This window comes from Mya arenaria, chromosome 8 (assembly GCF_026914265.1).
Source record: "Mya arenaria isolate MELC-2E11 chromosome 8, ASM2691426v1".
NCBI classification, from domain to species: domain Eukaryota; kingdom Metazoa; phylum Mollusca; class Bivalvia; order Myida; family Myidae; genus Mya; species Mya arenaria.
In genome coordinates this window covers 54,595,572-54,619,644 of record NC_069129.1, presented here as the reverse complement: position 1 = coordinate 54,619,644, position 24,073 = coordinate 54,595,572, and the positions used below count along the sequence as shown (strand labels likewise).

General features: G+C 35.0%; 2 protein-coding genes across 2 annotated transcripts in view; both read right to left on the bottom strand.

The window, feature by feature from the left end:
- Window positions 1-24,073, bottom strand: part of LOC128242749 (probable tRNA N6-adenosine threonylcarbamoyltransferase) — a 44,587-nt gene that overhangs the window by 19,244 nt on the left and 1,270 nt on the right. Inside the window, exons 2-9 of the mRNA XM_052960020.1 lie at window positions 22,089-22,216; window positions 20,484-20,603; window positions 18,683-18,784; window positions 18,075-18,148; window positions 17,764-17,859; window positions 15,374-15,423; window positions 12,577-12,655; window positions 11,483-11,639 (exon numbers count right to left, since the gene is read on the bottom strand). Coding sequence (XP_052815980.1) covers window positions 11,483-11,639; window positions 12,577-12,655; window positions 15,374-15,423; window positions 17,764-17,859; window positions 18,075-18,148; window positions 18,683-18,784; window positions 20,484-20,603; window positions 22,089-22,203 — 793 coding nt within the window. The 5' untranslated portion in view covers window positions 22,204-22,216. The remainder of the gene's footprint in view (window positions 1-11,482; window positions 11,640-12,576; window positions 12,656-15,373; window positions 15,424-17,763; window positions 17,860-18,074; window positions 18,149-18,682; window positions 18,785-20,483; window positions 20,604-22,088; window positions 22,217-24,073) is intronic.
- LOC128242748 (uncharacterized) lies at window positions 359-7,154 on the bottom strand. Its single transcript, XM_052960018.1, has 7 exons — window positions 6,569-7,154; window positions 6,198-6,269; window positions 5,434-6,028; window positions 2,864-3,050; window positions 1,848-1,979; window positions 1,493-1,685; window positions 359-1,366 (listed from the first exon to the last, which is right to left on the bottom strand). The coding sequence occupies exons 2-7, from the start codon at window positions 6,247-6,249 to the stop codon at window positions 642-644; spliced, it is 1,884 nt and encodes a 627-aa protein (XP_052815978.1). The 5' UTR covers window positions 6,250-6,269; window positions 6,569-7,154; the 3' UTR covers window positions 359-641.

Here is a 24,073-nt window from a genome sequence, read left to right as displayed (position 1 = left end):
TGTACGATGAATAAATAATCCTATAAATTTAGTATAAGTATTTAAGAAAAAAATAATTAATTTTAAGTTTTATGACAAAAAGGCTTTAATAAGAAATCGCCAAAAACAGATACCCATCGGTGAATTTGATGTATTTGTCTCGAAAACGAACTCGGGTAGGGTATGTTTTTATTTTATCATAGGAAACGGAATGGAATAATGAATAAAATTATGTAAAAAAATAAAAAATTGACGGTGAGATTAATTGCTAAAAGATATAAGTAACCTAAGAAAAATGATAGAGTTAGCGTGATTTCTACGCCACTGTCAACGTCAATATAAAACACGTAAGTTAGTGACGCCATGGGTTTGTTTGATGCATGAGAATAGTTGTGGAGTGAAACGTTGTATCATCCATAAACGATGGTATCTGTATCTTTTTTATTTTTAATATAATATTTTCCAGTATCAGAACTAAGTAGAATATCAGAAAATAGTAGGAAAATCAAATTCTTGCTACCTGAAATATATCTACAGAATTGAAACAAGAATTTACGGTAAGTATGAACCTATTAAAACTGGGATAAACTCAGAAGCCATGATCGATTCTAATTTAAATTAATTTTATTCTCGCTAAAAACTGCATCAAGCGCTGATGCCAACTATGTGTAAAATTTCCCTGTACCCCGATCTTTCAATACAGCCTGCATACCATCTAGGCCCGATCTTGAATATACTTTTTTCAAGTGATCTATTGAAACTCCACTCCTAGAAAGGCGCATGGCCTGTGCTTTTGATACAACAAAAGTTGTATATGATCCCTTGTATAGTTTTTCGTTGTTTAATTCCTGAAGTTTGAATTTCACGGATGACACAGTAGTAGCACAATTCGACAGTTTGTCTAGGTTTGTTTGCAACTGGAGAATTGAAGAAAGCGCGTACACGTCTTTAGAGGCATCATGCGCTCCAAAGTCTACACCTGCAATATCATGAACTAAACTTGCCAGGCGGTAATTCTGTCTCCCGGGGTAAACTGTTCTAAATAAACGCAGACTGTCTGCGAAGCCTATAGTTTCTGAAACAGTTATTCCTTCTTCTTGATATTTTGCTACTAACAGTCTTGCGTCAAACATGACATTGTGTGCCACAAGCAAAATATGACTTCCAAATGCCTCAAGCCAGCGTTTGAAGGCAAGAAGTGCTTTGCTGGCTGCCACGCTCGTCACTTCTTTACAGTGCTGGTATAATACCCCACCATGGAACTCGAGACCTGTTATATTGGAGGCAGTAGTGGGAATGTATCCACATTTGGGTTTTACGAATAAATTCAGGTGTTGTCCCGAGGACACGTGCAAAGCTGCTATCTGTACAATGCTGCTATTTGTCCCTGAAAGCAAAATACTCTCAGTAACTGTTTGGATAAACTTTTAAATATCAGTGGCTAAGACAAACATTTATACAACACATGTATTCTCATTTGTACAACTGACTTTATTTAAAATGTATTATTTACCTAATCCTGTAGTCTCAAGGTCGAAGACGATGACATCATCTTGTCCGTATGCATGGGGCGTTTCACTGCATTCAGCAGGGCAGGGTGGGATGTCTTCAATATGCTCAATTTCGATGTCAGAGATGCCAACCGCTGTTTTGTATGTTTTCCCCTCATACACTTCATCTATGAAGTTCTTAGACATGCGTTCAGCCTAATATAAGTAATGATGTGTTTTTCTTATTCATTTTCTATTATGAGTGATAACTAAAAAGAAAATCATGTAGACGTGTATTTGCGAGAATCAAATATTTACAAGAAAACTATTCTAGCTACTATGGCTGTATGTACTTTTACATTAATATAAAAAAAATACCTTTAGTTCAGATCGCCGCCTTTTCATGGACACCGATTTCTGTTTCACTGCTAGGTTAGATCGCCTTTCGTCAAGCACACTACATTTTCTATGTGTGTAATGTCCAGGAGAAAGTCTGTGCGTTTCGTTGACCTGTAATTTTATTTCAACATAATAAGTAATTACATAATGTTTAATATAATTTACATAATTAATTTCCTTCCATGTAAGGTTTTTCATTGGAGGCAGTCGTGCAATCAAAATCCGTAGATTACTAACTAGTTGTGTGTAACCGTTGAGAACACTTTACACGACACATATTTTCCCATATTAATGTCACAAAACAATTTTGGCGTCTGAATTAAAATTAATTTCATTGTAGAATGGGATTGGCTATTACAGTATTGTTTGAGACTATAATTCTCACATTCATATCAAATGTATTCGTTAACATACATTTTATTCAACAAATATATCAAAAATCAAGATGTCAACATCAAATAGTATATTATTGTATTTATGATCGGGTCTATATCAAAACGGATTAAACGAAAGCACGGCTTATAATGTTACTCTGGCATGATATGAAACTTTGTATGATCTATTTAATTTCCAAGTTAAGATTTAAAAAAATAATGTGGTATATATTACAGACTGCTTCTAACATCCGTGCATTTTTGCTGAAATTGTTTTGAAATGTTGTAGGGGCGGATCCAGGATTACACGTTAGAATTGGGCCCCTCTCTTGTAATCTTATTTGATTGGTTTTAATCGCGGCAGCGGTGTTTGTTGGTACTACCCCTTACACATGTCATTTCTTTTCTCGTTGATATTGACATACAAGTTTGAGTTTGGGAAAGGGGCGGTGTAGACGGTTGCCCCCCATCCCCCCACCTTAATCCGCTATTGCATTGTATAAATTTGCATACTCTTTACAATGTATTGGCATGGAGTGATTTGTGGGCGGGTGCCGGATATGCATCCAATATAAGTGCCGATACAGTTTTTATAACCGTTTTCAATGTTCCATTCATTACCTGCAAAATGTATTGGCGACCTTCGTTCTTCTGCGCTACCATAGCGGACACCGGGAAGTCGAGGCTCTCTGACTCTGAATACGTGACAGTCTTTGGCGCCTTCCTTGCAACCATGTGATTCATGTTCTCGTTGGCGTTAGTACTTTGCACATGGGCTAGAATTTCCAACATACTTTCATTTGTGTACCTGAAAATTGAATCATTGCATATTGTAATTTAACGTTAAGTCATCAATGTGACTTTTAAGTGACTCGACCGTGTTTTTAGACAAAATGTTTTCCCGGTATAGCATCTGAAAACACTTATGTTATAACTAGAGCTGTCACAGGAGTGAAGAATACCCCCAAATGCCCCCTGGACACAGGAATGGCAAACCATTCCTTTGAAAAGAGGCTATAACTCTAAGGTTACGGCACACTGCATCTTCTTTTATCATGCATGTATTGTTTTATTTAAATCTGTTTAGTAATTTAGAAGTTACACTGCTGACAAGAAAAACTAGCTGATGCTCTAGCTGATCTCTTCTGGAATAAGACATCTAAAGCATTCACGAGCTTTTCTTCCAACACGATCATCATCAAATTTTACAAGTACATATTTGGGCTTGAATGCATCCTTATCCACCTGGGAATAAATCCCGGGACTGTTCCTGTAGCCGAATTAACAAGTCCATCTGACAGGGCAATATTTGTAGTAAGCACTACTGTGGCAAATATGCCATACTTAAGTTCTGCTGGTATTCCACTGGCATCTGGTTCAAATGAAGCATGCTGGATTTGTTTTGTTTGTTCATCTTTCTAAGTGTCAATTACTTTTAAGGTAAATATTTGCTCATTTAGTTTTTGAAGGATCTATCGAACTTGACCTGTATCTTCTGATGGTACACCTGTGTACCAAAAAATGTTCAAATCTGTCAAGCCTTTCATGAGTTATCATCCGGAAACCATTTTTCTATTTTTAGTAACAGTGACCTTGACCCCACCAGCCCCAATATCGAACTTGATCTGTATCTTCTGATGTTACACCTGTGTACCAAAAATTGTTCAAATCGGTTTAGCCTTGCATGAGTTATCGTCCGGAAACCGTTTTTCATTTTTTAGTAACAGTGACCTTGACCTTGGCCCCACCAGCCCCAATATCAAACTTGACCTGTATCTTCTGATGTTACACCTGTGTACCAAACTTTTTTCAAATCTGTCAAGCCTTTCATGACTTATCGTCCGGAAACCGTTTTTATATTTTTAGTAACAGTGACCTTGACCTTGGCCCCACCAGCCCCAATATCAAACTTGACCTGTATCTTCTGATGTTACACCTGTGTACCAAATTTTTTTTAAATATGTCTAGCCTTTCATGAGTTATCTTCCGGAAACCATGAAAACCGACCGACCGACCGACAAGCTCACAAACTTGATCTGTATCTTCTGATGTTACACCTGTGTACCAAAAATTGTTCAAATCCATCTAGCCTTTCATGAGTTATCGTCCGGAAACCGTTTTTCTTTTTTAGTAACAGTGACCTTGACCTTAGCCCCACCAGCCCCAATATTGAACTTGACCTGTATCTTCTGATGTTACACCTGTGTACCAAAAAAATTTCAAATCTGTCAAGCCTTTCATGAGTTATCGTCAGGAAACCATTTTTCTAAAACCATTTTTCTTTTTTAAGTAACAATGACCTTGACCTTGGCCCCACCAGCCCCAATATCGAACTTGACCTGTATCTTCTGATGTTACACCTGTGTACCAAAAATTTTTCAAATCTGTCAAGCCTTTCATGAGTTATCGTCCGGAAACCGTTTTTCTATTTTTAGTAACAGTGACCTTGACCTTGGCCCCAATATCGAACTTGACCTGTATCTTCTGATGTTAAACCTGTGTACCAAACAATTTTCAAATCTGTCTAGCCTTTCATGAGTTATCGTCTGGAAACCATGAAAACCGACAGACCAACCGACCGACAGACAGACCGACCGACCGACTGACCGACCGACCGACCGACCGACAAGCTCACTCCTTTATACACCCTCAAACTTCGTTTGTGGGGGTATAATTATATTACTCTACGATATATATATAGCAGAAAATTGTTATAGCATAAAAAAGTATTTTGGTTTAGTGGTGTTCGTACCCCCGCCAGTATAGTCAAAAAGAAAATAGAAAACATCCGGCTAGTCCACACGGCCACGGGAACTTTAACAAATGCTGGATATGTTGACCTATTAAGGATACATTGATAATATCACATGATAATGTCAATCAACGAATCACGCAACACCATAACCGTGATAAATTTTCAATCGCGTTATAAACACAAATGAAAACTGTGGTCTTCAAAGACGATATTTGAGCGAGTCACTTTAATGATTCGATTTAATACTGTTCGATTAAAAATAAAAGCCTTTTTTCACGAGTCTTGATGGCTAAAATTAACATCAAACATTTCAGGTCTGAATAAACTTCCTTTTACGAAACTGATTATCATTATTATTATAACTATCATTTGCATGACCCCTGCTACAAAAATGAAGAACACGTGTAAAATGTGGTAAGACGTATATAGTGCGTACCCATGCATCACGTTCTGGAAATCTTTTCTCAATTCGGTACCCTGCAGTATGTGCGCCTGTCGGTAATTCTCGTCCCTTAGAGACTTACACCAGGTTGGGCTGGATGAGGAATGTTCATTGAACATGTGGGAGGGCAGGGCGTCTAAACTGGTCTTTATTCCATGCGTGCTGCCCTTATTTTGACTTATTCCATAAGAGAAGCATTTCTGAATATGGGCAATATTATTGTTTGATAATGATTTGTGTTTTAATTTTAGCTTATACAATTCATTTCCGAAATTTTTGACAATATGATTTTTATCATTTGATTTTTTAAGGTCTGGAAATAAAGACCGCTTGACGCGAGTAAAAGTGGTTGAATCTCCGTCCATTGTCAAGCGTTCGATATTCAACCCCTTTTGTTTCATTTCCTGTAAACAGGTAGATGTGAGAAAGGGCTCCATCGCTTTTGACGAGCCATTCCAGTTTTTTCTACATGAATGAAGTTTTGCTTTTATTTTCTTCCTCTTCGCTACCTTACATGTCCTGTAAGTTTTTTTAGCAACTGAGTACGAGACACACTTTTTTGTGAGTTTTCCAATAACAGTTACGTGTCCTGCAAATACATGTAAAATACAGATTAGAATATAATGCGAGTATATGGGTTAACTAACTCAGACATATGCTCGAAACATCATATGTTTAAAATACTATATCAAACTTTAAATAAACATGTTTCACAGATTTTATATAAATATACAGTTTTATGCGTTATAAATAATTACCGGACAAACTATTGGAGCCTCTTTTTTGCCAGGCCCCATTTTGCAGAGACATCTGTTTCAACAGCTGGATCCCTAAAATCATATGTGTAAAAGTAGTACTCGTGCTCGTGGGCTCGTATGGGCATGCGAGTGTATGTTTGTATAGACTGTTTGCCACTTGTGCGTGTGTTTGTGGCTGGAGGGGGGCTGGTGGGGGTCTGTGCGTTCATACAGCCTCATACATACAATAATACGCGTTTTCGCCAATTGAATGATCATCATCGTTAGCATAATCACTATCATCAACATCATCTATATTTTATCAACAGTAGTAACTCATCCTTAGATAATTAATTTTGCACAGGTAAAAGCGTGTTGAAATAATATTTTACATGTTGTTAACTGCTTGAAGCAACTTCATCTCCTGTTGAATAGCTGTGGTGCACGAGATTTCAGCCACACTTTCAATAGATGGTCCAATCTCTCGCTCGCGGGCCTTCAGTGCGGTCTTACTGGTTCCAGGCAGATTGAGTTCAGCAAATATCGCACTTATCTGAGACTCTCCTACACCTGCGTTGATCATCGCTAAAAGAGATACACAACAAGCATGTTTTCGACCAAGTAAACTAAGCGCTATTGACGCCTTCACATAATAATCGATAATCATGGTGCACTCATTTTATATTTTTGTTCATTTTACTGCTTTAAATGTTGTTTTAGAAATAATGTTTTTTTTCTAGGAAATGACCAATCTATGATGGAAACAAATTTCGTTACAATATGTCAGGGCGTTTTTTATATGTATTGATGTTAATTCACTTATACATTATGTGCCAAGTCTAACATCATTCACTACATTCGTTGGCACAACGCTGGCTATTGATATGGTGACAACATTTACCTGCAGCTAATTTAGAGTTGACATCAAAACATCTTCTAGCTGCGGAGCCGTCACTTGTGGAATGCAGTTTTCCCGTAGGCACCAGATTAACCATCCTACAGGTGTTGCAGCTGATGTGAAGGATAGATCCAAGGCCATATATAGTTTCCCCTACAATGCCATTGATGCAAAAACTGTTTCCACACGAACTACAGGAGCTTAATCTTTCCAAAATTACACCGATTTCTACGACTCTGCGACCTTCTAGCCAAGGCGGGATGGTTTCGGTAACAGAAATGCATGTTTTCTTCTCCACATTCACGTTGTTTATTATTGAGGCTCGATTTGCGTTACTCTTAGAAATGAACTGACCTTTTTTCCTCCTCATGTTTACCGGATGTTGTTAACGGAACGTTCGTTATCTAATTATATGTTTAGAAAGCTTACTAACGTTAATTAGTTCGCTTCCGTATACATAACTACTAAATATCAATTCAGAACATATATAACAAATGACAAACAATATTACCATTTTTCTGACTTTGTACGTATTTCTGATTTCAATTCGCAACATTTGCAAACAATGAAATTAAAATCATTTGCCTAAACAAAATGACCCTGCACAACTAACTATTCTCATGCATCAAACAAACCTATAGGCCTTTCTCAATATGTATGCATGCTTAATATTCCATATTCAGAACGAGGCTCAGATGGGTCAGATGTAAACATTGGTCACTGATATCAATGGCTTCTTCAGGTGAAGTTGTGATTCCGAGTAATTGTGTGCGATATTACAAGATTTCTAATTATCATTGTTGTGTATACAACTGTAATAATATTGGAAGAATCAGTTTTCATAAATTTCCAAAACAATAAGAAAAAAAAAGAAACAATGGATGGTGAAAATAAGAGCAGATATAGGCTAAGAAGGTAAGCTCTTTCATTAATAACATAGCAAATACTTTGACTGTTAGAGGTTAATGCAATTGAGGATATTGTATGTCTAACAGTCTTTGACAATATGTTTTAGCTGGCTATTCCAGCTGTTTAATATGATATAGAAATTCTTAACAAATATGTGCTAATTCTTTAAATTAGAAAATGATAATGTTGTACAGTCACTATACATACATATCCAACTTTGGTCCTTTCCCCCCGCAGATTTCAAAAACAACAGACATCTGTCATTATAACCCTTTCCCTGATAGATAAGTGACCATATAAGCTACCACTAGTGCATGCCCTTATCTGTAAAATGCTTATCAGTACCTAATAGGGAGCTGGCCCCTTTCAGTACCCTATCTCCATAGAGGTATTGGAAAATTCAGTAAGAAATTGATACCTGCTCTGCTAAGATCATAATTAGAAGTAGAAGGAATCATTTTGATGTGCGTGTATGATTTTTAGAGCATAAAATTATCTTTGCTATGATATAAATTTTATTTCTGTCAGATGTATAGTTCCATAATATCATTTGTTCAAACAAAGGATTTTATAGGATGGACACCTTCAAAGACACAAAGGCTAAGGAAGAAACAGTTCCTAATGTTTCTGACTGGAGTGATGAAACGACACTATAATATTGCTTAACAGAAAGACCACTGCCACATCATAACCCAAAACTAAACGGTACACTGTTTTTATTAGTGAAAACAAACGGCAGTCTGTAAAATGTTATGCAATTGTTTGCTTCTTTTCTAAACACCAAGCAACTATTTTCTTCCTTTATCAAACTGTGAATTACAATGCTAGTATTCAAGAACTGGGTATTTATAAATGCATCATTGGTTTACAAATTCACAGATTAAAATTGGATGATGATGATGATGATGATGATGATGATGATGATGATAATGAAACACATTGACATCAGATGTTCAGCCTGATGGAAGCAGGGAGGACAGTATCACAGCGACCTCTTTACATAATTATTGATTTAAACATATTTTATTCAACATGTTTGTACATATAATCATCGAAGTTTACATTAAATACAATTTAAATACTACATAATGATTAACAGAGAGAGATTTATGACAAACTAAATAACTTATATACAGGATTCTCTTCATATTTAATGTTTCTTACATTTTATCAATGTGTATGACCATCCGCTTCTATTCACTGTTCAATCATGGTCGTCAGGCGATATATAGATAGCTAAATAAAGTTATTGAAAAAGAAAATGTCAACTTTGTTTTTCGCATTTTCCCACAAATCTGTAGTTAAGTATATTCTTTCATTGTGATTGTCCTTTTCACACTAGACGAAAAAGTCATGTCCACAGCAAATGTTCAGGGCTATGAAGCTGATTCACACTGTAAATTTACACATGAGTCATGTTCATTTTCCTTTAATTATATCGGAATTTAAAATAATGATATACTGAGTCTATTGCTAAAGTAAACATCCATTTTATATCATTACACTTGTAATATATATCGGACAATTTTAGCGCTCAGTTTTTTTAATATTTCTACATGTACACTTAAACTACCTGGCAATAATATTGATCTTTAGACTTTCTTCTTCATTTGTAACAACTTCGAGTTACCTTTCATACTGACTCAAGTGGCTAAACTGAAAGGAAGATATAACACAAATATTTTTTTAATGGTATGAAAATGTAATTTATTTACACAAACATACAGCAGATGCAGGACTCTAATGATGGATTAATTGAAGAATTAATATCCTTGATATTCAATTTGCAAGACACTCAACGTAAATAGATAATCAGATAGATGGTTAATGGTCACTAATTAGCCATGGTATTTATTTTGAGATTATAGCTTTATATCAATACAACTCAATACACATCTAGTTTCTCTAAATATGGTAAGATTTTCTAGTGAATGTAGTTCCATTATGTATGCATATTAAGGATTAAAAATGTACTTACCTTTAAGACTATGGACAAATTCCTCGATAAGAAATTTGTACCTAGAATGTATTGATTCATTCCCAGAAGAAAAATTAATTTTCCTCTTTATCTTTCAAGTAAAGAAATGGTTATGTCCGGAATAATACATGATTACTATGGGAAGCCATTCTGCTTATCAGCAATGTTTACATCTGACCCATCCGAGCCTCGTTCTGGGCACCTCATGTTTTATTCATGAGGTTAATATTAAAAAAGGCCTATGGCGTCACTAACTTGACGTGTTTTATATTGACGTTGACGGTGGCGTAGAAATCACGCTAACTCTATCAATTTTCTTAGGTTACTTATATCTTTTAGCAATTAACCTCACCGTCAATTTTTTATTTTTTTACATAATTTTATTCATTATTCCATTCCGTTTCCTATGATTAAATAAAAACATACCCTACCCGAGTTCGTTTTCGAGACAAATACGTCAAATTCACCGATGGGTATCTGTTTTTGGCGATTTCTTATTAAAGTCTTTTTGTCATAAAACTTAAAATTAATTATTTTTTTCTTAAATAATTATACTAAAATTATAGGATTATTTATTCATCGTACAATAAATCATATTCCGATTTATTTTTTTGTAAAAAAATGCCGTCAAGTTATATTTTTTTACGGTTTTATCAATGTTGTCCGCTAGGTGGTGCTGTAAATCAACAAAAGACGGGATTTAAAAAATAAAAATAAATACACCTCGTTAAAGTAGAGTCATTGACGATTGTTTGTTCCAAGTTTCATTGAAATCGGCCACCATTCATATTTTTGGGAGTAACGTGGTCATGTACAAGTCTCTTATTGGTATCCATGTAATATGACGTGTGTATGGTAATTGTGTCCAATTAATACAATTGATAGCGTAGCAAATAACAATCGAGGTAAACAAGACTTTGTTACGTATCAAATAAACCATCACCTTCTGTATGGAATCCCACTTGGTCAAATAATCTTGAGGCTCAAAGTATTTTGGCCGGTCCCTAGAATATCGAGCCATCGAGTTTTGAATGTATAACAGCCCTAACTAGATTTATTCAATTTTAACTGTTTTTGACTTTAAGTAACAGTGACCTTGACCCTAAATCAAATATTTACAGGTACTTGAACCTATGTCTCTTAAGATATTTCAAGAAATTTGGGCATTATCTCTTCTGTGGTGAAAAAATGGTTTCAAGATATACAAAACACATGAGGCCCACAAGGCCCTATGCTCGACTGCCATTACTCACATTCAGTGAACCATTTCTTGCAAAGGGCAAGGGGGAAAACTACTAAAATGATGTAATCAAAACTGAAGACTACATCACGTCTACAATTGTTTACAGATACAGTTTACAGATGTTGGCCAGTAGAGCTAAAAAACTTGACCACTTTTAAATATTATAGGAAATGCACGGGAATGTGGACAGCCAGACAAATGGATAAAACAGAGTAAATGTATAGTATCTGAAACAGGTAAACAATAAAAAAAAAACAGCAGAAGAAATATTCACGAACATCCAACTCCGCCCACAATGAGAACCTCCTGTGATCCACAGTGGGCCATGGCACGCTCTGTAATCTCGATGAGCATGGCAAACACTGTCTCCTGCAGGGAGAAACACAGATCCTCGCCCGTGTATTCTCCACTCTCTATTAAACCTGGGGCCTTCTCCTGGAATGGTGGATTTATATATATATATATATACATTAGCAAACTCTGTCTCCTGCAGGGAGAAACACAGATCCTCGCCCCTGTATTCTCCACTCTCTATTAAACCTGGGGCCTTCTCCTAGAGTGGTGGATAAATATATACATTACAATAGCAAACTCTGTCTCCAGTAGGGAGAAGTACAGATCCTCACCCACAAATCCATATTTGCCCACCACCTACACATCCATATAAATATACCCAGTATATGCCTACTGCCAACGCACCCATATGTACCCACTATCCTCAAACCCTTGCCAATGAAACATTGATCCATGCATAACTGAAACCTACAATTATGTAGTTTCATCTCAGATTTGTACATGTACATGTATGCAGCATGTCAGAGATATAGAAAAACTGATAGCTTTCAGTTGAAAGCCAAGTAACCAGAGTAAAAATAAATATTTGCTATAATATGGTCATACTAATACTAACTGTAGATAATACACTATCTTAGATGATTGCAGGGAAAAAATGAGAGAAAATGGGTTAAAACATGAAATACAACGTTTAGTCTGCAGGGTAAAATTTAAGTACATTTAAGGCCCATTTGAGACTGGAAGTAGGCACACTCCATAGTTCTAAGTATCCAGTCAATGTTGCAGAAGAAAAGCGTAAGGATATAAACTGAAAGTGCTTTCGTTGCGGAAACACAGCCATGTTTTTTGTTTCTACAAAATTTTACGATCTGTGATAATCTGTATCTACAAATGCTACGAGCAAAGCATTATTTTTCCTGCGAGACTGTAGCATTCTATGGGCCTTTTCACTTTAAAATAAATTAAAGCATAACACTAAAAACATTTTTAATTTACACCTTAAATTGACTGAAGTTCTTCATTGAAACAGCTCCGATGATTTTAACAAAGAAACAAAGACCCATCAAAGTCAGCTTACTTCTATGAATGACAGGAGCCCGGAGAAAGAGACATCCATGCCTTTCACAGCATACGGCAGCTCCAGAAACTTGCTTCCTCTGAAATATACATATATGATATTGGAAATAATGCTAGGTAATAAAAATCACATCATACCATTCAAATTATTCATTTTATGTTTTCTGAAAGATTTTTCAAACTTTTTCATGTAATGTTTTATAAGTTTAACTTATTTGCGCGTACTGTTATAAAATTTGTTTTTTATATTTTTCATCATAAAGCTTATTTTAACTTCTAACAAGAGCTGTCACAGAGACAGCACGCTCAACTATTCCGCCGCTTTCCAGTGCAAGGATTGAACAGTTTTGGCGAAACACGCATGGATCACTGTTAGATTAGATTTCAATGCAATACATGATGTGCTGTGATATTAACATAAATGTGGTTTACAGATATATTGACTTAAAGGTCTTTGCATGCAAAACCTTAACCAAGGTGTGACGCCGACGCCAACGCTTGGGTGAGTATTATAGCTCTCCTTATTTTCGAATAGTCGCGCTAAAAAACGCTTTTAAGACAATTATTGTCTGCCATATATTTGCAAAACACCTGCCTTACATTAAATTTGTTTAACAGATTAAATATCAATAAAATATATCAAATTTACATGTTGTTGTATTGTCTACTTGTATCACAGCATAGGTTTTTTTGTTGTTGTTTTTGAGAATTAACAAATGAAAGATAAAAAAAGTTTGACGCTTGGTTTTGGATCCTCTGGACATATTTTACAACAATACCACGTATGACTGTTTCAATTAGCTACACAATTTCCTTTACATCATTTTTATGCTGCGTCGTTGATCTTTTGTTTTGTATGTCTGCAAATAATGGTAACAGTTTTTCACCTAAATACCGGTAAAATAAATCATGTTATAAATTTTGTTAAGAGGTTAATAAGCACTAACAAGATATTGGGACGATTGTTCAGAACTTTTTTTAAAGTTAACGTTATTTACAATATCGTTGCCAACTTTCAAATGATTACTAATCTGAAAGTTTAGTGTATACAATTGTGATCTGCTGTATTTCTAACAAGATTTGAGACAAACGTTTCAGCTGTAACCGTAAATGACTGGGTATTAGACGCACTTTTTTCCCTCAGATTTTGATGCAAAAAAATGCCTGCGTATAATACCCAGTAACAATTTTTTGAACTTTTTTTCTGAGGTCAATTTCAAGCCGAGAGTTTGTTTAGATTTATGTAGAAAGGGATGTTACTTGCGTCATATTGATCGAGTATATACGGGTTAAAACGGCAGTTGAAGATCGGGATACGGTATATCGTAAGACATTTATAATTTCAACAAAAATATTTTTCGATTAAATTTACCGTAATTCACCTAAGAGTTTGGACACTCTAAATATTTGGACACCCATAATTATTTCCCAAAATAATTGATTTTGCGTACCTAATTTTCGGACACCCAAAGGACATCAATCATAACTTTCATAGTTACCAAGTTTCACAGACGAAGATTATTCATTTTTATCTTTTCAATGCCTGGCTAGATTACCTAACCGTATACACCACTGTGACAATTTAATTAGTAACTACCCATCCTAAACGATTTATTGCCTGTTTAAAAGGAAGTGTGATATATTTATTTGAGGATTAAACAAACAACAAGGGCAATCAAGGGATTAAGAAAACATCGACATGTTTGTAAAACGACCTGCCAATAAACGTTCAAACTTGTACCACACTTATAGACTATATGAAGCAATAATCGTACAGTTATACATTAATCCTGCATAGCAATGTCCATGCTCTCCACGAGATCCTCGTGGGTATAACTGTAAGTTATGTGACGTCACACAGTGTGACTCTTTGATCTGAAGCTGATAGAATGTGTTTATTCAGTTCAGTGCATGTATAAAATGGTGTTTTAATTAACTTGATGAAGGATTTACACTTATAGGCGTAATAAATAAGTTTATGACCATTGATTACTACGGATAAATTAATAAGTGGTAAAATGCAACCATGAAGAAATAAGGCAGGTTAAACAAACATGTAAATAAAATGTAAAAATGATAATTTTCTATGTATTCGGAGAGCGAAAAAAATAATTAATTTATGGTGTCCGAACTCTTGTGAATTACGGTATTCAATATTATTTTGAATAATAAATTGAATTAAACAATAATCAAACTTACATATAAAAAAGCAAAGTTGGGCACTGTCAAAATATTTTTTTTGCATAACATAACTTCATTCTCGACAGTATGGTTGTATGGTTTTAAAGATAACCTTCGCCATTTTCACGAAAAAAAATTTTTTTGTCACTGTCAACAAACATGGTGGCTGAAAATGCCGGACGATTTTGACATTTTTTCTATGCGTCTTTTAACCAAAAACATAGATTAAAAGTTTTTTTCTCGGACTTTCCACATATTATTTTCCCTGCGTCTAATACCCCCTATCGTCTTTTACCCAGTCATTTACGGTATTGTTCATTTTAAAACATGTTAGCCCATCATTGAATATTTAATAACTATGTTGTTAGTCGCTTTGTTAACTTTTACACAATTCTGAACAATCAGACCCTTATGTATTACAGTCACAACCCATTGGCTCAATATTGCTTGACTCGATTTCCTCCCTGGCTTGGACTTGATGTGAAGGACTGATTTTTTTACTCTATGTAAGCATTTCTGCTTGGTTCAATATTCGTGAGGCTCAAAGTATTTTGGCCGGTCCCTAGGATATCGAGCTAATGGGTTATCACTGTGACTGTACTTTCTTTGAAACTTACCTTTTTGCCATCTGTTCAATGTTATACCCTGGACTTGGATCGTTCGATAACTGAAACAAAATGATACAATTATTGACTGGTGAGGAGGTGTATATATCCAATTTTATAGACCATAGAAATAGAAATTATATAGACAAATGAGAAAAAGACATGTTCCAGGAAATATACATTGAAATTTCGCAGTGAAACATAAGCCGCCATACCTGAGGATCAAACCTGGGTCGCTGAGTATCTAGTCCATCATCAATAGACCACTAGACAGCGTCATTTTTATTCCTGAATTTGACTTGCATACTTTTCGGCAAATCTAGTTTTAGCTTGTTGCTATGAAATTCTATTTATATATAGAAAAATCAGACATACAGCGATATTATCAGTCTTTTATTATAAGCTAAGTGTAACAAGCTTTCTAAACCTCCTTTATAGATCTTAAAAAGACTACAAAAACTTTTATTCAAAATGCTTAAAAATATAAAAATTAGAAAGTGACATCACATTTATTCTATTTTTTGTTGCTTGTCTTCTCATAAGGAATATTACAGGAATGGCGTCACATCCTGTTAACCACGCAGGTTTTCACAAAAATATTACTTTTTGCCATGTAACATCATGAAACATCACATTTTTGCCATGAAACAACACTTCTCGTCATGTAACATCACTTTTTGTCATCACAGAGGCTGCCTATACAGCAAGTTTCATCACAATATCTCATGCCTAATTAAAGTTATGAAGCAGAAACCATTTTTCTATTTTTAGTAACAGTGACCTTGACCTTGGCCCCACCAGCCCCAATATCAAACTTGACCTGTATCTTCTGATGTTACACCTGTGTACCAAAAAATGTTCAAATCTGTCAAGCCTTTCATGAGTTATCGTCCGGAAACCATTTTTCTATTTTTAGTAACAGTGACCTTGACCCCACCAGCCCCAATATCGAACTTGATCTGTATCTTCTGATGTTACACCTGTGAACCAAAAATTGTTCAAATCCGTTGAGCCTTTCATGAGTTATCGTCCAGAAACAGTTTTTCTTTTTTTAGTAACAGTGACCTTGACCTTGGCCCCACCAGCCCCAATATCGAACTTGACCTGTATCTTCTGATGTTACACCTGCGTACCAAAAAATGTTCAAATCTGTCAAGCCTTTCATGAGTTATCGTCCGGAAACCGTTTTTCTATATTTAGTAACAGTGACCTTGACCTTGGCCCCACCAGCCCCAATATCGAACTTGATGTGTATCTTCTGATGTTACACCTGTGTACCAAAAAATGTTCAAATCTGTCAAGCCTTTCATGAGTTATCGTCCGGAAACCATGAAAACCGACAGACCGACCAACCGACCGACCGACAGACAGACCGACCGACAAGCTCACTCCTATATACCCCCTCAAACTTCGTTTGTGGGGGTATAATAAATCTATGGAGGTATGCCAAAATTATAATAGAAATTTAATATTTAAAACAAAAAAATTATCAATAAGGAAGTGAGTTTGGGGGAGTTTTGTATGAATACTGGGGATAGGTTTTGTATGAATTCTGTCAATTGAGAAAACATACACACATCTTCTATATAAACAATTATGCTCAATATGTACAGTTGAACAACGTTAATCCGAAATTGTAGGGACCCAAAAATTTATTCGAAAGAGCGATAATTTGAATTAATCATTTTTAAATTGACAGGGAACGCTAATTATATATGACATGAAATATCAAGTTGTAAAGATTGCAATGTCGTTTACACGTTACCAATACGATACATTCGGTTTGAGTGATCTTTTGTTTACATGTTTGTTAATTATTGTTTAATAATTGACAAATGATTTGTTATTACAATTCTTTATTAAAACAACATTAAACAGTTGGTTACCGGGGCCTTCTCCGGATTGTTTGGTAGCGGCAATCGAATCTGATGAGAAAGACATTTTCGAATGATATTTAGGTTGTGTTAACCAGCAATTACATACACTATACATCACCCAAATGAATCGCTCATTTTCTGACATTGATGATTGTAACATACGCGTGCTCAATGTCGTTCTTCAACAAGCGCATATTGTGCTCCATTGTCACCTCAAGACGATGCCCAAGTGCATTCGCAGTATGGTGTGAAAAACTATGCGATGTTTGAGTTCGAAATAAGGCTTAATAAATAGGTGTGAATTACCAAATCAGGACCGCAATTTTTACTTCTAAATAGCGATTTTTCAGAATAGCGATTTCGGATTATAGATTAAAAATTTAGTTAAGCAAAGAAGGAATAAAATCGGGACTGAAAAATAATTTCGAAATAGTGATAATTTCGGATAAACGATGTTCAGAATAGTGGTGTTCAACTGTATTTCATTGCACAACCGGCTTAACAACTAAGTCAATCAAACTTTACCTTCAGGACTCTTGCAAACCGGTCGAGACAGTTGCCGACAGCTATATCGATGGTTTCTCCAAATATTCTATATCGTCGCTGGAGGTACGCTATCACCTAATCATAAATAAAACAACCATTATTCCCAAGGTAAAAATTGAAGCTTTGGTCAAGGGGAATCATAAACATGACAATATTTATACCAAAGTTATGGACCTTTCTACATATGATCAAGTGTTGTCATGGTAACTAGGTTTCATGTGAATATCTTGAACATTTTTTTATATTTAATCATTTTATTGTACAGTAACTTTAGTAATGTAACAACATACCTGTGTGTTCCCGCCACTCACATAAAGCACAGTTGGGTTGGTAGCGCCTGTCACTAGTCTTCCCATCTCTATGTCTGATGGTTTGTCAAGAAACTTCTTGAAAACAAAAGTTTGTGAAAAGAAATACATGAAAATCCCTCATGAATGTCAGACAAAAATGAGATGTACACATTTAGAAATAAATACAAAATCTCAAATGATAATCTGTTATCTAAAATGCTGGTAGTTATAAGAAAATTTAATAGAAATTAGTCAATTAGACTTCAAACCCCAACCAAAGAAATACATGAAAATCCCTCATAAATGTCCGACAAAAATGAGATGTACGGTACACATTTAGAAATTAATACAAAATCTCAAATGATAATCTGTTATCTAAAATGCTGGTAGTTATAAGAAAATTTAATAGAAATTAGTCAATTAGACTTCAAACCCCAACCATAGTGTCCTGTTTTGGTCGCCACATGTAAATGGTTACCACATAAGTTACATTGGGAAATGTGGGAGAATATGGCCACAACAGGGGTGGAACAATGTGTGATAGAACCTTACAATTGCCCCTCATATATGTATAATACATTAAATATCTAGGTAATCTCTAAGGATACGTCCAATACAGTGGTTGACAGCCACAATGGGTTTGTTCCAGAGCTGGGCTACAGTCCGGGCCACGAGAGCAGTCGACACCAGCGGGGCTCCCATTCCTGGACCTGTGGGGTACATTGATTAGAATATCAATACAAACAAGATGTAGTAATTTGTTGGGTTTATGCCAGAAGTTATCAATCAACATTAAAGGGACTAAACACCAGATGGTCCCCAAATCGGCAAATACAGTATTTCCACAAAGCAAGCCTAGAATTGTCGATACGAGCTAGTATGACTGAGGTTGATAATACATCAATTCACATGATTAAAAGATTATTTTGTCACTGTCTCAGCTGAGTTATTTTTAAATTTAATAACTGGGATTTACATGATAGATAAACCCAATAAATTTTAAAATGGAAAAAAAGGGGGGAAAAAATGTGAAAAATACATGTGTTATAAACGATGTGATACATCAGTAAGTAATAGGGATGCAAACGAATGGCAAACTCGATATTCGAATATTCGGTAATTCTTTCGATCGAATATTCGAATATTCGATAACCGAAATACATATTTTATAAGATGTAGTAAAATACCATTAGTATTCGCTAAAGTAATAACCGGGGTATTTTTTATCCCGTAATTTGTTGTAGCCAGTACGTGCGGCGGACCCTGAATTTCCCCAAATGAGTTTTTGAAATTCTCCATTTTCAGGAAGAAATAAGCAATTCATTACAAACAAACAAACAATAATATCAAATAATTTCAATTCTGCTGCCTTTATATTTGTAAACAATGTGAAGTTAGATAAATTTTTAGTCAAATAGTTTTGCGCTAATGGAGGGTCTTTCCGTAGGACGTGCAGCCTTTTTCTGTGATTGACCTCTAAATTGACTTAATATAACTATGGAAACCCCAAACCAACTTGGGAACTAGTAAATTAATAAATCAAAATAATATGTGGATTTGAGGTATGTTATATAGCTTATTTGCAGCCAAGACAACACATTGGTGTTAAAGCCGATTCCTAGCCAGATATTGTAAAAGTAGGGGGACTTTTTATAGTACCCGAGGATAAGTCCCTAAATGACATATGACGCGTGTTTAGTGTATCGTCACATTCACACCTCTGGCATTAGGGGCCAATCGTTGTAAAAACAAGACAAATAAATGTTATAAACCACAACAGTGGTGTAGGTGTTTTTATTCTCTTTATTGAACTTTTTTATTCGAATATTCGAATACCGATTTTGACATTCGAATACCAAACGTTTGATCGAATATTCGATTGCATCCCTAGTAAGTAAGATTCAGGGCGCAGTACACAACGTAGTCCAAATAATTGACGTATTTTTTTTAGATTTTTGATATGGCAAATCCTTCACGTCGTTAGGGATTGGAAGAATCCCGTATAACACGTCTATTATTTTAAACTATACACGACAATATCAATTTTATGTAAGTTTTTGACAATATTTTTTTTTCTAACAAGTGTATCATCTGGTGTCTAGTCCCTTAAAAATATAGAAGGTTTTGATATCTTCTGGCATTCACCCCACAGATTATTTTCATTTCTTAGCAGAAGTTTCATCATTGTCTGAATTTTCTTGTAAGATTAAAAAAAGTTACTTCAATACTCATGAACTTCAGTATCTAGTTCAATACATGAATAATTTAGCATAATAAAAAAAAACCCATATCATTTAAAAAAAGAGAAATATACTGCTGTGAACAAATTGTGAATGGGGCCGAATATTAGACCGATTTTCTGTTGAACACCCCACCTCCCCTGCAAAATAAAATTGGTTGTTCTGTAACCTTTAGTGTAGCATATGACATCAATATCCTCTGGGGAGAGGTTTGCCTGCTTGAGGGCCTTTTGTAGAACATCGAGAACAACAGCTTGATGGTGCTTGGCCGTGTCACGCGGTAAAAATCCTGACAATAAAAAAACAGAGAATTAGCACTTTGGTTTGAAGATATTCTAAATTATATACATCAAGAATATAATAACATGTATTATTATTTCTAATCCTGGTATTGGTACCGTACCTTTTGTTTTGAAATTCACCATCAGTTATAAGCTTCAGACGTCGGTACTGGCGCTTAAATTAATAAGTAAGGTGTTTGATTATTATAGTGTCACCCCTCAAATGTAAAGGAAGATATGATAGGATTAATGAACATCTGCACTCCCAGATAGTATCCTGTATGCCGGGCCCCTGGCAGGATGGCAATAGGTATTCATTATTACACTAACTTATGGGTCAGTAACAGGCCATTTCAAAACAAGCACAGTGTGGGCCTCGAACCTAGGCAGGCAGTATATTTGTTGTTACTTTTAGGCTTTTCTGATGCAGAATGATTGTTAACAATCTAATACAGATGTTTCATTCTTAATTTGCAAGCCCTAACAAATAATATATCATATATCTAGGTTATTAAAGCAGACTAAAATACTACTGTTTGCAAATTGTATTCCTAAATCAGTTAATAGATTCATGTTCACAATGTCATTTTGCATAGTAAAAGGTCAGTCAATTTGTACCCAAAAGCAGTTTTAAACAATTGGCTTTTGGCACTCAAAAGATATTTGTTTCTAACCATGCCATCCTTTCGAGCAGACATGTCAGTTAAAGCTAGGATTTAATTGTTTGGTAACCAATGTAAAACCAATGCAAACTGTTTATGTTATAATGCATTGTGGGGGTATAAGCCCACCTCTTTAGTAGTTAGTTCATGATGATAAGTTAAAGTGTGTGCAAAATCGATGATGACTGCAGCCGATTTGCTTTCATGGGAAATCGATCGACAGGCTATAGATGTACATGTTGTACTTGATTTAAAATTCACTTGTCAGATTTGGGCAGACTTAAGGCCACAATTATTCAATTCATCTAATATGTTATGCTCATTTGCGAACAGTGGTAATTATGATGTAAACATCAAAACTAAACTTATTTCCATGCATTGTCTAACACACAACAACAACAACAATATATTGTGATATGTATCACAATACACTGATAAAATATAGCAGACTGAAATGATTATGATGTAAACAATAATACCCATCCTTATTAGACCTCAACCATGGTACTTTATTCTTAATTTTGGGAACAAATGGAGAAAAATAGCAATACAGCAGTAAATATATCACTTAGAAACATCATTTAATGAATCATGAGATTTTCATTTCATAAAGATTTAAAAAAATGGGGCATTTCAGAGGCTATTTTGGGAAAAAAGAAACAGGGTCTGGCCCTTGGGGAAGAAGTCGGATGTCGGCTACGGCAAAGGAGGTTGAAGGGGCTCTGAAAGCCAACTTCAATTTTTTTTCATGCTCTCCTCAAACCCTATACCAGCGTAGCTACCACTATCTCTCTATGTAAGCTAATAACCCCATACTGTCATCAGTTATACCTTGTCCAGGTGGGGTGATGTAGGTATCTCGGGGATTAGACAGCACCTCCCCATTCTTCACAATGCCAACTCCCAGTTTATTGGCACTCCCCTCAAACCCTATGGCTACCACCATTTTTGTAGGTCAGCTAAAAAAAAGAGTTTTGAATAACATGTACAATCGGCAATGGAAAGGACATTCACTGCAAACGTTATTTAATTTCAATTTAGAAAAAATAATGGTTTGGTTAGGGTTAAATCCTTTACCAAAACAGGAAAGGTAGGTAGGCTTCTACCTTAAAGTAATATTCTGTTTAAAGCTTTAATGGTTTTTAACTACATAATTTTTATTGCAACACACACTTAAAAGAAAAAGAAAAAAATGTACATATATTAAAAACAATTAACAACTGACTATAAAAATGGTAGGGTCGGTGCTTATTTCGTAGGTTGGGTCAAATAGCCCGAACCAAAGGTTGTGTTTTTTTCCACTTTGCATGAAATATAGTTACTCGTTACACTCAGGTAAGTGGATCTTAAGTCATATCATAATCATTGTCTCAATGAATGAATCCATACAGTCTTGGCCAGGCTTCAATGAATAAAATAGCACTAGCTCATGAAACACAAGCAATACATTTCCTTTTACTGTTCCTAGGTGATAACTAGTACACATACTTGTTCCTTATCACAGAGTGTTTGCTTTGAATTAGTTTATAATGTTAAAATGGTAACCAGACGCCAATGCCACGTTGCCGCATTAAAGGCGGATTTTTTATTTGACGATGCAATTTTGCAAACCTAGGATTTGAGCTAGTGACCTAGTATTTTTAACCAAAAAGACCCATATTTATACTTATCGGAGATATTGTTCATACAAATAACCTGATCAACAGAAACTATTCCATTTGTGTGAGGAAAAATGAACATTTTATAAATACATCAGCTTTTTCAATAAGATCTGTACCAGAGACCTAGTTTTTGACCCTAAATGACACACTTTATCATCTAAGATTTCATTTTTTTTTTAAATTGGGAAAATATTTCCTAAGATTTGACCTAGTGACCTAGTTGTTGATCTGAGGTTGCCCATATTCACAAATGTTTAACAAATGTTTAAGACAACATGTAGACAAATATTCTGACCAAGTTTCATAAAGATTTGACAAAAATTAATTAATTTTTATGACCATGGAATTCTTTCCCCTAAGATTTGATCTTGTGACCTAGATTTTGACCAGGGATGACCCATATTGAAGAACTTTCTAGATAATATGCAGACAAATATTCTGACCCAGTTTCATAAATATTGGACAAAAATTGTTGAATTTATGACATGGAAAGATTTTCCTAAGATTTGACCTAGTGACCTATGTTGACCCGGGTTGACCGATATAAAAAATAAGCAAGATATTATGCAGACAAATATTCTGACCAAGTTTCATCAAGATATGAAAAAAAAAAAAATGAATTTATGATGTGGAAATATATTTCCTAAGATTTGAACTAGATTTTGACCCGGGTTGACCCATATTAAAAAATATGCAAGATATAATGCAGACAAACATTCTGATAATGTTTCATCAAGATTTGATAAAAATTGTTGAATTTATTACTGTGAAATATTTCTTCTTAAGATTTGACCTAGTGACCTAGTTTTTTTACCCGAGATGACCCATATTCATATATATTCAAGATAACATACCAAATTTAAAAACAATTGGATAAAAACTCTTGATTTTATTACATAAAATGAAAACTTTAACACAGGATTAACCGCCTGCTTGCCCACCCGCCCGGTTTTCGCAATTCTATAAGTTAATAACCCATATTTTTTTTATGAAAAATCCGGCTAAAAATAAAGCAGAAATCTTGAATAATCATGCAAAAAGCAGCATACTGATGCATTACAATGATATTCCAATTATACAAGGTATATGACTGAGACAATATGGTAAAAAAAAATCATTTACTATATATATGATTACTTCTCTCATGATTGAAAT